Source organism: Blennius ocellaris (assembly GCF_963422515.1).
Source record: "Blennius ocellaris genome assembly, chromosome: 4".
In the NCBI taxonomy this organism is placed as follows: Eukaryota; Metazoa; Chordata; class Actinopteri; order Blenniiformes; family Blenniidae; genus Blennius; species Blennius ocellaris.
The window spans coordinates 17365474-17382148 of NC_137653.1; the positions used below are offsets into that span (position 1 = coordinate 17365474).

Genomic DNA, 16675 nt, shown 5'->3' on the forward strand with positions numbered 1-16675 from the left:
AACGCTGAGACAAGGACTGTGGATCAATAGGAGTTTTGTTTCTCCTTCCCTGATCCACCTCTCAAGCTGTGTATCCTTATTCCTCCCGAGTTGAGCTGAAAAGAAGAAAAATCCTGACTTGGGACTTGGTACCAGAGCTGCTCCTCCTCCTCCTTTTTTTCCCTTCCCCATCCCCCTAAGTCTCGTCTCTGGACAGCCTAGATATGTGTCCCCTAGCTCGGTCAGAGGCTTCCCCCGGTCAAGGGAACGTGTTTCTTCTCTTGGGGCTTTTACTCATCATGAGCTCATCCTTCTCTGGAGGACAACCCCCACCCTTCAAACGATTCGCTCCTCCCGAGTGTTGGCTCACACATCTGGCTATTCACAACAAGACTGGTGAAGTTTATGTAGGAGCTGTCAACTGGATTTTCAAGCTTTCCAGCAACTTGACTAAACTGCGCAGCCATATGACTGGCCCAGTGGTAGACAATGAGAAGTGCTACCCTCCGCCCAGTGTGCAGTCCTGCCCGCATGACTTGGCCCAGACCCCCAATGTGAACAAGCTGCTCCTTATAGACTACGCACAGAACCGCCTCATTGCCTGTGGCAGCACCTCGCAGGGAATCTGCCAGTTCCTGCGTCTGGATGACCTCTTTAAGCTTGGCGAGCCACACCACCGCAAGGAGCACTACCTCTCCAGTGTGGCCGAGTCAGGTACCATGTCAGGAGTCATTATAAGCTCTCCCCAAAGTCCTACCAGTAAGTTATTCATCGGAACACCTATTGATGGCAAGTCTGAGTACTTCCCCACCTTATCGAGCCGAAAACTGATGGAGAACGAGGAGAATGCTGACATGTTCAGCTTCGTCTATCAGGATGAGTTCGTCTCCTCTCAGCTGAAGATCCCTTCGGATACCCTGTCCAAGTTTCCTGCTTTCGACATTTATTATGTTTACAGCTTCAGCAGTGAACAGTTTGTCTATTACCTAACAATGCAGCTCGATACCCAGCTGACGTCACCCGACGCCAGCGGAGAGCAGTTCTTCACCTCTAAAATTGTCCGTCTGTGTGTGGACGACCCAAAGTTTTACTCCTACGTCGAGTTCCCCATTGGCTGCACCAAAGACGGTGTGGAATACCGTCTGGTGCAGGATGCCTTTTTGGCCCGACCAGGCCGGGAGCTGGCCAACTCTCTGGGGATCTCGGAAAATGAAGACATCCTGTTCACGGTTTTCTCTCAGGGTCAGAAGAATCGGGCCAAACCACCCAAAGAGTCTGCATTGTGTCTGTTCACCCTGAGGAGGATAAAGGAGAAGATCAAAGAGAGGATTCAGTCCTGTTACAGAGGAGATGGGAAACTCTCCTTACCCTGGCTGCTTAATAAGGAGCTCGCCTGTATCAACTCGGTAAGCTCAAACCTTTCTACTCCCGTAGATTTATACAATTCATCTTCAAGACATTGATTTCTTTGAGCGTTTAGATGAGTTGCTCTACTAAATTATGACCCTTAAAGCATAAGTGCCCTTAAAGAAAAATGTGAATGTACAGTAAAAAGTGCCAGTGTGTTTGTAAACGTATTTCATATATGTAGATGGATTGATTGTACCTTCACACATTGGGAAATGCAATAATCATTTAATTATTGAAAACAAAATCCTGATGTGTTAATTTCTTGGAGTTTTCTCCATTTGTACAGGCTGTGTCTTTTTGGCTGCAGTTGTACTAGTGTGTCAGTCTCACTATGTTCTATTCATTGAGTAAAAAAAAAAAAAATACAGCTTGCGGGCCTGCAGTGATTAATACAATGAAGTATATAAAGGTTTATTTCTTTTCCCTAGTCTCTCCCTTTCACTTTTTATTCTCAGTTTTGCCCCCGCCACAGCCCCGTTGGTCCTTTGATTTAGTCAGACAAGGGACATCATTAGCCCAGTCCCCTGGATTTGTGAAATGTCACTCAGGACGAACCCCCCCCCTGCACACCTCTATACACAGTATGGGTGGGTGCACTGCAGTGTGAGATCCTGAGGAATAGCACGAGTTGGACTAGGTTTTTACTATCTGATCCACAGTGCATGGCCCTGCATGCATTAAAGCAGACGGGGCTTACATGGATACACAGAGATGCACTCACGCTGGAGACCTCGCGGCAGCACACAGCCCAGTTTTGTCCATTGGACGCGCCACTTTGGCACCGATTTTAATAAGTCATTGTGCTGTGTCTGTCTTTGAACTGCCTTGCACGCTTTCTTCAAGCTACATTTGCCCGAATCTTTATCAACATTTTAAGTGTCCCACATTCTCAGTTGACCACCTGTCTCAACAAACGCATCTTCCATCCTGCATGTTCTTGAGAAATCACCCACCCATCCACCCCATCCTGCTCGACCCTTTAAAATAGCTTAATTAATGGACCCGTTTTAAAGCTTTTTCTGCAAATGTCAGTGAACTCCATTTTAACAGCAGGTGTCTGTGATACACACACACACACACACACACACACACACACACACACACACACACACACACACACACACACACACACACACACACACACACACACACACACACACACACACACACACACACACACACACACACACACACACACACACACACACACACACACACACACAGACTCGCTGCCCTGTGCTGCATCTAATAGAGTATGAATGTTGGTAAGAACAGCACACTTTTCTTTTGTAGGTCTTCATTAGCTTGAGTGCACAGGTGTGCGTTTTGTGCTGGTGCAAGTGATGTGAATGACCCAGACGAGACCTCCCCTTTCTTCCCTCCTCCTGTCTTTTTCTGTAGATGTCGTCTCTCTTTTTCAGTGGCTGTTTTCGCTCGGAGAACTCATCACGCTGACAATAGCTCCGAGGCCAAAATTCTGGCGTTCTCATTTATATCAATTAGACCTTTGTACGGGTGCTGCAGAAAGTATTGGTTCAGAAAGCTGATAAGAGAGTGAGTCTACCTTTTTATGTGGCGCCTGCTGTCTTACTTTGCTGCCCAGTGAAATGCCTTTTTTATGTAAGTGATTGTGCGAGGCAGATAACTTTGTTGCACTGGGCAGGGATGGAAATGCGTGTTGTATTACTCAGTAATGCTGCCACGATAACTCCAGATAGATGAGACCCAACCTCAAATGTGGTGTGTTGTTTGTTTTTGATAAGACTCAGAAGCAGGCAATAGGATTCCAGGCGAAACTGCGATGAAACTGCAGCTCCTGACAAATTTTGTGTATTGCTGGCTGATAAAATGTGAATGGTGTGAACAGCACAGAGGGCAGACAGGATATTAATTAACTACTGTCACCTGTATCAGACTTTCATTAAGATTGTCATTGTGATGACAGTTAACTTTTCTGTCTTTTCATGAGGGAGACAGTAGTGAAGTGTCATTTAATCAGTGGAGATTTGTCAAACTGGTAAATTAACTTCAAATCTTAATACTTCATTCTCTACATGACACATTCTGGCCATGTTCATTTTTCTTGCTTCTCAAAAAATTAAAGAGGACAGCAATTTCTTAAATTTTGATTTCAACTTCTCTGTCATTCCAGGCTTCATTTTCAATTCTCATCAATTGAAAGAGTGTCTTTACTTCTCCATCCATCCGTCTTTTATCTTTGTTATCCTATTCAGGGTCACGAGGCACTGGAGCCGATCCCAGCTCATTCTTTTTTTGAAAATGCAAAAGACATGCGTGCCTTGTGGTTTAGATCAGGGGTGTCAAACTCATTTTAGTTCAGGGGCCACATACAACTCCATTTCATCTCGAGTGTCATAATAACCTTGAATTCTAAAGTTTTTATTTGTTGTGACACTGAGGTTTAAAAAAAGTGAATTTTTCAAAAATCAATACAATTAGTACTGGAAATTTCTGCAATTTCAACATAAAAACTATTTTCTTGATCATTTCTGGTAAAATACAGTGAAGACGATGGCTCCTTTGTATTTTCTTTTATAATCTGTGAGGTCGTTTCCTGGACACACGGGCCTCATGTTTGACTCCCCTGGTTTAGACTATGACTATTTAAGAATTTCTGTAGATGTTATAAAAATGTAATTGTGTGCAATAGCAGATACATTTTCCAGATTGTCTGTGAAAGATTTTGTGAGCTCTTGGCATGGTTCACATGACCATATGGCATCATGAAATAGTTTTTCTTTTGTGGTATTTTCCAAATGCAAATAACACTAACAAACCAGACTGTATTAGCTTTATCAAGAGTGTATGCATTGAGTACAAGCGAGTCCTGTGCTATTTCTCCTTTGCTCACACAAATATTATATAATTTTTCTTTTAATTCGAAGGTGATTTTGCTTTTCAAAGTGTCTCAGAAAAAGATTCTTCAGCCTGTTTTTAATGCTGGAGCCTTCATGTTTACCTTCATTCCTGTGATTCAATTCCACCACTGTTAATTTGTGTTTGTTCTCTCCTCACATCTTACTCTGTCCCACCTTTCTATTCCTGCTTTAGTAGGCCTTGTTGCCATGGTTACTACCATGTTTTTTTGGGGGGGTTGGGATAAGGATTACGTCCCGTTATAATTCTTCGTCACTTAAACATCACCTCAGAAACTGTCGTCCCATTTAAGCTGTCATCAGCGGTGATGTAAAAGCCTTGCACATAAGCTGAGAGGCTGACCTGGTGACAGCAGCCAGGCCTGAGAGGTCAGTCCCAGGTTAATGGTGTCGGCCACGTTGCCCCTCAGCTCTGACCCAATGTCAGCTGCCCACTACTGACCTCAACCTCAGCCAGAGTCCCGGGGGATTTAAAAATCTTGCATCATTTTTCGGCGTGGGAGTCGATGCTGTGCAACACAAGTAAACATAAATGTAGCTGAGAACGACCAGACTTGATCAATAATAACCTCGCAATGTTGCAATGTTTCAATGCCTTTTTAAGGTGAACTGTTGAGTTTATAGTGTAGTGGATTTATTTTAATTTGTTATTTGAGTAAACACTGACTAACTAATTATATTTTTCTATGTGATTGCCGTACAGATCCATCTCAAAGAGGGAAACTTTCATATAAACTTCCACACGCCTCATGTGTTCTTTTCAATTTTGCCTTAACATGACAATCACCAAAATAGAACATCAAAATATTAGAATATTTCAACCAATATTTTCTTGTTTTTTGTTTTTTTTAACCAGAGGCCATAATCATCACATTGGGAATTTAAAAAATGATTGAAATTAAAAGTTTCATATGAGTGTATTGCTAGCCAAGTTAGAAAGAAATAATTAAAGAACATTTTTTAGATGCTCATTTGTTTTTCAGTGTTCAGAATTTTTTTTTTTTTTTTTTTTTGTCATAGCACTAATGGACATTAATATAAATGTGCTTCTAGTCTAAAACTGGTCACCTCAGAGCTTCCCCTCTTAGTTTTATTGTTTTTTTTGTTTTATTTTAATCAGTTGAACTATAAATAAGTCAGATTTGTCCAAACCTGGACAGAAGTGATTCCTCCTCCATTTCTCCAGGTGATCCTGGCAGTAGAAACTGACAATCCTTTACTTCACAACACTCAAACCTTTAAAATACTGGCCTCAGCACTGAGCCGCCTCTTGACTTTTCTCACTTACTTCAGGAATTCAAATGCAGTGCTGGCACTGTGGGAAATACTCCAAAGGGTGGGGGTGGAGGGTGGGGAATAACGTGGAGATTGACCCTGTAGTGGAGTGGTGGAGAGGGCAGGGTAGGGGAGGGAGAGTGGGTGGTTGGAGTGCTGAGTAGGCCTGGACAGCTGTTGGCCACACAGCTATGATGGATGACCAGGCGCTCTGTCAGTTACCCGGTGCGAAGTTCAGGTTTGAGCTGGATCAAAATGTCTTGCCTCTGGCCACCATTAGATTCATATCATCACAAACACAGAGAGACGGTGGCTGTTTACTGTAAACTCAAATGTTTGGACACATTCAGAAGTGGAGCTGTAATAAAAGTGTACAAACACACACACCAGACATTTATAGCCAGGTAGCAGTGCCAAAGTGCTAAATGCTTTGTGTGTGTGTGTGTGTGTGTGTGTGTGTGTGTGTGTGTGTGTGTGTGTGTGTGTGTGTGTGTGTGTGTGTGTGTGTGTGTGTGTGTGTGTGTGTGTGTGTGTGTGTGTGTGTGTGTGTGTGTGTGTGTGTGTGTGTGTGTGTGTGTGTGTTGTATCATCTGTGTGCTTCTGTCTTGTCCCTGAGCTTTATTAGTGAACCCCTGACCTTCTCCCCAGTTTGAGAGTGGATCAATACACACCGTTTCCACTGAAGGAGGCTGAAAAGAAGAGTGATAGGAGAGTGGCTAAGTTAGTCAAGAAAGAGACCGTGGAAAAAACTGGGAGTGGAATGAGATGGGCAGCAGAGTGGTATAGGAAAGAGGTGAGCACAGGGAATAAATGAGGAAGAATGAGAGAGCGAGAGAGAGAGAGAGAGAGAGAGGTGCAGGGTGTGGGTGGATATAAAAATGAAAGTACAAGAGGGAGTCTGAACCAGAGAAAGAGTTGGATGCCAAAGCAACTTTCAGGAGAGAGTACGGGAATTTGAGGCGTGGTGGTGAAGAAATGAGAAAGACGGTCCGAACGAAAATAACCGTGCAAGCCAGGGGAATGTCCGGAAGGGAAAGGAAATAAATTTATAGGAAGAAAAAAAACATGCACATTAAAAGAAACGAGATAAGTGTGGAATGTAGAGAAACGTGGATATTTCTAAAACAAATTGCACCAGGTCGCTGTGGACTTAAACGTACAGCAGACATTTATAATCCACATTCTCTTTCTTTTAGCTGCCAGCACTATTGCTTACTTAAAACAGCCTTAACAAATTTAATGTAGAGACATCCATTTCGATGCATTATTTTCAGTGTTTTCAATGATGATTTCAATGATGATTAGGTTAAATCAATCACAAATAATCAAATGTCATAGTCAATCTGATCTCCGGCAGCTTTCCTATGGGATCCAGGTAGGTAACAGAGACAGAAAAAAACATGTCTTAGCAGGTGGGAATCAGGAAAGGAGGAAACGGACAAGGGCAAGTAGAGAGAATTAAACCCCCCCCCCAAAAACAAATTAAAGAAACGGGCACGGAGTGAGCAAGTGTTGCAGCTGGTGCGTGCTCAAAGGAGAGGCGGTGATTCAGCGACGGTGAGGAGAGGCAAGCGCGAGGAAGAGTGATGGCTCCAGAAGTCTTTTCAGCACCACTGCCAAGAACAGCTTGAGAAAAAGCGGGGGGATGACAGAAAGAAGAAAGAGGAGCAGAGGGAGGAGAGGAACGCATGATTCAACGCTGGCCACAGCACAAATAATATCGGTGTCCGTCACCTGGCCACCGCACTGTCGTCCTCAGCAGCTCTGCTCTGTCATGTCAGCGGTGTGTGTGTGTGTGTGTGTGTGTGTGTGTGTGTGTGTGTGTGTGTGTGTGTGTGTGTGTGTGTGTGTGTGTGTGTGTGTGTGTGTGTGTGTGTGTGTGTGTGTGTGTGTGTGTGTGTGTGTGTGTGTGTGTGTGTGTGTGTGAAATATTCCCAAATTTAGAGAGGTGTACACAAGGTAAAGAAAGTCGGAGAATCTCTTTCCTCAGAGGTCACTTTGCAAAGTGAATGTTCCTCCTTGCTGAAATTTATCTTATTAAATGGCGACTCCCAGCCGTTTCTCTCCACAGAAAGCGGAACACGGAGCTTCTGAGCAACACTCTTTAAAGCTATTGAAGTACTCCTATTTATAGGAAGTCTCTGAGAAGTTGTGGAATCTAACATTGAAGCGGTGGAGAAAACGACGGTCAGATTTACTTCCGAAGGCCTTTTCTGGGTCTGTTCAGCGCGACGCGGTGCGGAGAGGTCACGTGACAGATCTGAGGCAGATCGTAAACGGGACCAAACAAACGTCTGACCAAAGGAAGAAAGGTATACACCGGACAGCTGCTGTGAGGGTTACTCTGTGACGTGACCTCCTGAACTGCGATGCGCTTGCCAAGATAAATGCAACACAAAACATGTGGGATTATTGTGGTGAAGTTTTAGTATTCTTTTTTTTATCGTCAGTTCATGTTCACTTTAAACTCTTTGCCTTCCTGCAGTCTTGAGCTTGACCTGAATGTGATTAAATTAATGGTAATTAACTTCTAATGGTAAATTTGCCTTCCACATGGGCAATAACGGTCATTTGTGACTTGGACCAGTACTTGATGTTAAAGTTCTTCAATCCTGTGAACCTGTTCAGGATATCATGCAAAACATCTGCTACCGGCTTTAAAGTGATAATAGAAATCCATGAAAGTACTGGTGCGGAGCTCGTTTTTACACAATAGACTATTGAAATTCTCATATTGCTGTCTCGGTCGTCTGATGGATGAGGAGGTTTGAACTTAGACACAAGCTAATCCATCAATCATAGCTAAAATTAATCTCATCCTTTCAGTTGTTTTTTTTTTTTGTTGTGAGGCTATACTAGCCAGATGTCTGACCGCCAGTGTCAAAGGTGAAATTCGACGCAAAGGTTGAAATCCAGTTATTTTGTAATTTTTTTTTTATATTAGTTTGTTTTGCCAGTCAGTCACTGCTGTTTCTGAACCGTTTTCATTAACTATAAAGTAACTTTTTTTTTTTTTAAGGAGTGGAGAAAAGTGGGTTGCTGTTGAGCTGCACTTGTGAAGCTGACTATAGCAACACTGAAAAGGATGCAGATGTCATATATTTATAAATGTTGTCTTTACATTGAATGTGTTGCATTTGAGAGACACATGGTGATTCAAAGTGTAGCTCAAACTAAACTGAAGATTTTATATCTGGGCTTGATTGAAGCAAAAAAAAAAAGGGGGGGGGGATTATCAGAGCCTTTTGTTTCAAATTTTGACAACTATTTTTCATCTCAAGAGGCCACATTAAGTAAACTGAGCTGATATTTGCTATTGTTTTACAAATTGACTCTGAGACTTGCTCCTAACCTTATTAAATCCATCATTATGAGCATGTTCTAATGAATGCAACTCACTGGTGCTCTTTGTAAAACACGGCCCTATTTCTGCGGACCTAATCTAAAACGATGTGTCGGCAAATGTGTTTAAGTAATTAGACCTGATTAATTGAGCCGGAGTTGATGAACGGTGTTAATTGACGGCCTAAATGAGTCGAGCTGAGAGGCGTCAATTGGGCGGCATGTCTTAAAAAAAAAGGTCGTCTGTTCCAACGAGTCATGTTTGAGTTAATATTTGGCCATTTCATTTAAAACTTGATTAAAAATTAGGAGTCTGTTCAGTTTGAACCTGGATTGCGTTTTGATTTCCGTCACCGGCTGCCAACTGCGACGCACAAGTGTCTCTCTCATCCCATTATTAAAGAACAATGGAAAACCTTTGGAGGAGACCCCATGCAGACTCTGTGCATGCTGCTTAATTCTCCTCTTTTTTCCCCCTGACCTTTCTCTCTCTCTTTCTCTCGCTCTCTCTCTCTCTCTCTCTCTCTGAGGAGTGTTTAGCTCAACAAATCCCCATCTCTAGCTCCACTCTAATGATACTAATTGTCAGTGTAATTATGTATTGATCGGCACTGTGTGTGGGTGGTGTGTTGCATACATCATTATCAGGAGTAATCAGGAAAATTGGGGGAGGGGTGTGTGTAGCCTGTACTGCGCATGCTGATGTGTCTCAGGGTGTTTGTTTACTTGTTTATTTATTTAATTTCTTGTTGTTTTGAATTGTTGCAGCTGTTTGGAGCATTACCTTTTGCATCCAGTTAATGAAGCCGGACGTTTGCTGTCAGAAACATGAAACTTTGATGTCTTTAACAATTCCTTTCTGGCAAGATCTGTACGATCAGAAGGGTGTTGGTCTATTTCACTTTTCACTTCTCAGCAGTAAATCAAGAGGTGTGAAAGGCTCATGTTCACATGTTCACACCTACGGACAATTCTAGAGTCACCAATTAACCTTAAACGTGTGTTTGTTGGCTTAAGGTGGAACCTGGACCACCCGATTGTGCAAACTGCACAGAGAAAGGCCACCGACCCGGATGTTTTCATTGTGTCCACAATCCTGAATGGTTTCAGTGTGTCCCTGCTCTCACGTGCATGATGAATAGCTCATCAATAGGGTTTCTGCAGAGCTTCACGCCAAGTCGTTTTACTCTGGAGCAGGATAGACCACCTCTGGTCAATACCAACATCTGGTCAGCATCCATAGATGTTGATCTCAATTGTATATATGCACAGTGGAACAGCGGTTAGCGCTCTCGCCTCACAGCAAGACGGTCTTGGGTTCAAATTTTGGGCCTTTCTGTGTGCAGCTTGCATGTTCTCCCCTCTGTGGGTTTCCTCTGAGTACTCTGGTTTCTCCACAGGATCCCAGAGGAAGAACTAGGGGGGGGGCGCCCCCCCCCCCCTCCAGGACACACATAGGATTATTAATCTCCTGGCAAACTAAACGCTAAATACAATAAAAATCTATATATATATATTCTTTGCTAAAAGGCACCTGTGCTAGTTGTTGATGGAGGACAGGAGAGCTATCCGTTCACTATTCTGAAGCCGTGTGGATTTCAGCTGATGGTCCATTAGATCACAAGCGCTTTTTTTTTTTTTTTTTTTTTTTAATCCACCTGTGAGCTTATATTGTCGAAGTCTCTTTTGCCGGCTCCTTATTCCCTGTAACCGCTCTGCTTAACGTATACATTTCTGCTTTGTTGTCGCTCCCATTGAGTCGGATCGTGGTCTAAACATGTGGTGACAGCTTTTGGAAGCGGCTCTCTGTGCAGGTGCCAACTGCTTGAGGTTTCACTGTCTGCCTGGAGTGCACTCAACATAGAAATTACTACCCTGCGACCATGGCTATGGAATTGGTGTGGTCATCTCTTTTTTTTTGGAATTATTGATTGGTGGGCATCAAGTAGCATTTTCTGGAAAGCAGCATTTCATTGATGTGGCACTCTTAAGAGAAAAATGCATGTCGTTCAGTGGAGCTGTATCTATTATTTGTACCTCAAGTGTGTGATTTCCTCTTCGTTCTTTAGTCCAAACAATTAAAAGTAGTACAACCAAGTATTTCAAAAGTAGTGGACAGGGGCATTTGGTTTTTAAATGTATTTTGAAAAAGGTTTTATTTTCTCTGTGTATTACCAAAATTGAAAAACATCTCGGATCCACCATTTTTAAGATATTTTAATTTGTATTTTTCCATACATACCCATGTCCACAAACTATGACATTTGGCATATGACATTTACCTGGTGATTATAGGGTATTTCTTTCGCAAATAACATTCAGTTGTTGACTTTTGTACTAAATAACCTCTCACAAAAGTCTTTCAGAAACATTTTAAATAAGTTGCATTTTCGTCAATCTTACACTCAAAACTGATTTAATTGTATAATTATTGTCTGTACATAATAAAAAAAAAGCACATTTCTAAAAGTGAAAACACCATATCACACCATATCAGGGTTAACATTTTCACAAGTTTTATTGAAACAAACCTGTATATGCAGTAGTTGAATTTACATACTTTGACATCACAGTTCTATATGAGCCAGTCTTGTTTATCTGCAGTTGTGACACATGGCAATGTGTGTTTCTGATATATTCTATAATAGCTGTACATCACAGAGCAGAGAGTGAGCGGGCGTGATGAGGACGCTAATCCTCTCTGACCTGACAGCAGGTCAGCAGACGTTCTTTGTAACTATATAGTCGCCACTCATTGTTTTTGTCTGTTTGCTTTCAGCTCAATATCACTGTGGAAGAAAGGGCGATATATTTTTCTGTGGCAGCGATGTCAACTGACTTTAACTACAGATATACACACACACTTATCACATCCTCACAAACTTTGCATTCTAAACGTGTAACTATGGCGACCGTCAGATGTTGGGTTGCTCCTCTGTATAAATCAGCACAAGGGCACATCTACGAGTGCCGGGGCCCGTGCACGCACACACACACACACACACACACTTGCACGCGCTTTCTCTCGGCAGCACTACTTGTGTTTATTCTACTTGAAGAAACTCCAGTAATGTCTTCATGAGTTCAAAGCCCCCGCTGAGATTTGTGGGTAATTTATGAGTTGCCCTCTCCCAGAATCCCTCACTCTGCTTGCAGTCTCTTACACACACACACACACACACCACACACACACACACACACACACACACACACACACACACACACACACACACACACACACACACACACACACACACACACACACACACACACACACACACACACACACACACACACACACACACACACACGGCAGGTAGGAGGCACATGCATCTGCCAGTGTACTCTTTATCATCTGATATGGAAACCAGGCAACAGAAGTGGCTCCTGTGGCTGATGCCACTTACTTGCTTTCTGTTTTCGCCTCCCGCTGTCCACTTCTCCGTTCGCTTATATCACACGCACACGCACGCAAATTCTTCAGAGAAGTAGGCCATGTTGTGCACATGCCTTTCATGTCAACAATAACGGCGAATCTTTTCACTTAAGTACATGTTGAGTATCGGAATGTCGTCAGTGGGCGGCTTTGGAAGTACATTGATTTGTCTGATGACTTGACGAGGGCTGCCGAAGTGAGGAGAGAAAAGCATTTTTTTTTTTAAACTTCTGTCACACAACACATGCATACACATTGGCACACACCGATGAACTGCACGCTTGCTTTGAAATCTGGGCGTCAGGATTAAAATCGGCCCTGTCTATGCCTTTCTCTCCTCCCTACTTGTCCTGGATAAAAATATTTTCTACAAACTTGATGTGGATGCAACTCCCTACCTAATTCATTAACGTGTGTCTAAATGCTTGTTTTTTTTTGTTTTTTTTACCCAACGTGTTTTCCTTGCACCTTAATAGCTACAATTCACAGCTTTGCATTCAGTCAACAGGCCTGTGTATGCTGGGGTACATAGGCCCATGTTGTATTCTGCTGTTTCCATATGTTTCGCTGAATGGAGGTGACTATTGACAAATTCCACTTGAGGTCAGCGTAATGTGTGCCCACACATATTTGCCAGACGCAACATGTTAAAGAAATAGCAATCATAGGGTGATGATTATTCCACCATTTCCTTGGGCGCAGGCTCACCAGCACACATCTGTAATCAGTCAATGTTACTGTGGGCTGAGTTGTGTGTCCACATGTTTGGTGCCATATGAATGACTGTATTTCACAATTTCCCAGTGTAAAGTGGGTGAAGCGGCTCCACCCACGGGGAACCACTGCAGTTGTGGCTGTTAGTCGTTGTCACACCTGACCCCGAGCTGTTTCTGGAGACCACTCTGGCTTAATGTGTGTACAATCCTTATATATTGTATCAGCAGTATCTGGGTCACATATTTCTCTCTGACCTTGAATATCAGCTGACAGCTCACATGTACATGCCGTAAATATAACGGTTCGCTCCGAGTTTGTTTGTTAACCCCTTCTAAGCCGGGAAGATTTATGATCTACTCGATATGCAATAAAGGTTAATTGAACATAATACATCTGATGAATGGATGAAGTGGACATGGAAAAAGGATGGAAACATATTGATTGTTTTCAAGATAAAATATATTGATTTCAATATATGATAAATTATAGATTTTGCAATTTATTTTTTTTATAGGGGGGGTGACAAAAATGTTTACAATATCTCATGGGCACTTGGTTAATACAGCAGCTGTATATGTGTAATAACATTGATTTACCGGTAGGTTTTTTTTAAGTAATAGTTCTGATAATATATTCTGAAATATATATGCTGTTTTCTATATTCCATTCAGTGATCTTCTTGTATACAAGCATGATGAGTCTTATAGAGCACAGCAAAATGTAGTGTACATACAGGAGCTGACACAATTGGCTCATACCATTCGCATTAGGTTATCCTCACCTGTTTGCCTGTGTGGAGACTTCACGCTGTGGAGTCATTTATCTGATGTCACCTCACTGCCGTTGCACAGTGTGGACCTTTGCAGAGAAATCACAGTGATAAATGTCACATTTTCATTCCTTCGCAACTTGATTTCGAAGGCCCATTTAACCAAAATAACAAGCAAAAGGAGATTCGCCTCGAGGAGCATTTCATTTTGGTCAGCTGCTCACAGTACACTGATGTAGTCACATGTGCACATATATTGACATGTTTGTCTTGATTTCCCACATTACAAATCACCCAAAAGTATTATTAATTAATTGATTCGTGCCGAAACATCCAGCTCAAATTTCCCCCCATTTTTCCTGGGTAGAGGAAGGAGAAAAAAAACAAAAAAAACCCCACAAAAAAAACAAGGTCCTCCAGACTGCAAATCCACAGATTCGTCATGAGTGTGCCACATGCACTCTGAAAACCAAAACAATAAACCTCCTCTCATGCATACCAAAGTCATCGGAAGGTTACGGGCTTAACTCCTTCATCCCCGTGGAGTGTTTTGTCTTGGGTCTGCAGAACATTAAATAGTCTGAAGCCAATAACCCTGCAGACAACACAGAAAAGATTCTTCTTTTCATGCGGAATATCGGTTCCAAATCACATGGTAATCTCTTTTGTTGAAATGCAAAGCTCACTTCAGGACGTAACCCCTGGTAAAATGTTTTTTTGACCTCAAACCGAAGTTTGAGGGATCAGGACTGTTACTGCATCTTTACCCTCCACCGCCACACAGTGAGCTATACAGACAACTAGATTAGTGTTTTGCAGTTTATGTATTGTGTGTGAACCCTTTATGGACTCAGTTAGTCTTGCATGCTACTGTATCCATCTATAGATGATTGATTAACCCTTATGAACTGGCCTCCCGGAGGCTCTGACATCACAGGATTGTGTGTGTGTGTGTGTGTGTGTGTGTGTGTGTGTGTGTGTGTGTGTGTGTGTGTGTGTGTGTGTGTGTGTGTGTGTGTGTGTGTGTGTGTGTGTGTGTGTGTGTGTGTGTGTGTGTGTGTGTGTGTGTGTGTGTGTGTGTGTGTGTGTGTGTGTGTGTGTGTGTGTGTGTGTGTGTGTGTGTGTGTGAGAGTGTGAGGCTGACTCTAATCCAGACTGATGGATCTCTTACACATAGCTACATCGTTTAAAACCATTGCCCTCGCTGGGTGTCATGTGACCGCGATGGGAATCGTTTGACTGCTTGAAGCGAAATCTGTGTGCACACCTAGAAAATAAACACACACACAACCTGTAGGCCCACGTTGGTCTCAGTTGAATGCGTGTGCGTGTGTTGCCTTTTGTTCTGAGTGAAGAAATTGCCCCTCTGGCCATTAGCGGTTACAAAAGAAAGTTGTTTCAGGTAATGGCTCTGTGTGTTTCCATCTCTCACTTTCCTCAGCACACACACCGCTACATGCTGAAATTTCCATTAAAATGTCCTCTTTCTTTGTTCGTTTCTTTAACCGTGTGACACGGCCGTGCAGGGGGAAAAATAGAGAGCAAGAGGGGGCAAGCGTTCTGTTGACTTGAGCTGATATCTCTGGAGAATCTAATATGGCTTCACGTGAGTGTGTACAAGGCAAAGCGACTGCGCAAAAGCGGAGCTTGTGTCCGTTTTAAAAGAGCCGGGGGACCCATTCAGGGTGCGCGTGGCCTTCACCTGTAGTCTCCAGGGATTGGCTGTAGTGCCCTGTGACCCTATAGATGGATGTAGAAGATGAATGGATGGAAAAACAAGTGCCCTCTGTGCTGTTGTCCCTTTTAACCTGAGTGAGGGAAGGAGGCAAACTTCTTGGATAAGGAAGCGCACGGCCGAGGGAGAGCAGGACAGGCAGATGATATTGACACCTGCTCAGTTACCGTAGCTGCTGGAAGGAGACGGAGAAAAAGAGTGAGAAGGTGGGAAAAAAGCAGAATAATGTTTTATTGACGCGTGCTGAGCTGCAGGCAATTTAGGCAGATCAGGAAGAGGAGAGGTGGAGAGGGAGGGAGGGGTGTGTTATCTTCTCTCCTGTGTGGATCAATCAGATGATGTAGTGATAAGACTGTGGATTACACTGCCATTTACACACTCCCCAACACTGTGTGTGTGTGTGTGTGTGTGTGTGTGTGTGTGTGTGTGTGTGTGTGTGTGTGTGTGTGTGTGTGTGTGTGTGTGTGTGTGTGTGTGTGTGTGTGTGTGTGTGTGTGTGTGTGTGTGTGTGTGTGTGTGTCAAGTCGCACACGCGTACATTGGCTCTGGTAAACACACCAACACCCATTCAGTTCTGCACTTTAGCTGGCAAACATATCCTGTCACACACACACACACACGGTCAATAACACTATAATCGAATCTGCACCTGAAACCAACTTTTAGAGAATAGCACATAAACAACTTTAATGATGAAGCTACAGGCTATTTTGTATTATCTGTTGTAATTTATTTCTGTGAATTGGACTTTTTATGTTGGTATACATTTTGAAATGTATTTCTCAGCCATGTAAATCGTGATCACAACAAAGCCTTTATAAAGCGGCACAATAGATTATTGCGACAACAGTGTTCAAGTTGTAAAATGAAAACCAAGAGAAAAAGTGTTTTTCAATTCACCATTAAATTCATAGAAAATCAATGTTTTGTTATTGCTTCATCTCTCCTTAAAGCCTCTCTCATTGTATTGAGCTGTTTTGGACAGAGATCCCTTACAATTTAGTGATTATTGCTGACAGTGTAGGTTTTGATGGCATCTTAAATACTGTTTATCACACTTCCATTCACATTTTCTTTAATTTTAATACATTGTGGTCAGAGTAGGAATCAGAGGT

The 16675-nt window shown here is 42.7% G+C and overlaps 1 protein-coding gene across 1 annotated transcript in view; it reads left to right on the plus strand.

Annotated features, from left to right (window-relative positions):
• Positions 1-203: 203 nt before the first annotated feature.
• plxna1b (plexin A1b) overlaps positions 204-16675 on the plus strand; it is a gene marked incomplete at its 5' end in the record, with an annotated part of 162974 nt that continues 146502 nt past the window's right edge. The window contains one exon of the mRNA XM_080495587.1: positions 204-1385. Coding sequence (XP_080351713.1) covers positions 204-1385 — 1182 coding nt within the window. The remainder of the gene's footprint in view (positions 1386-16675) is intronic.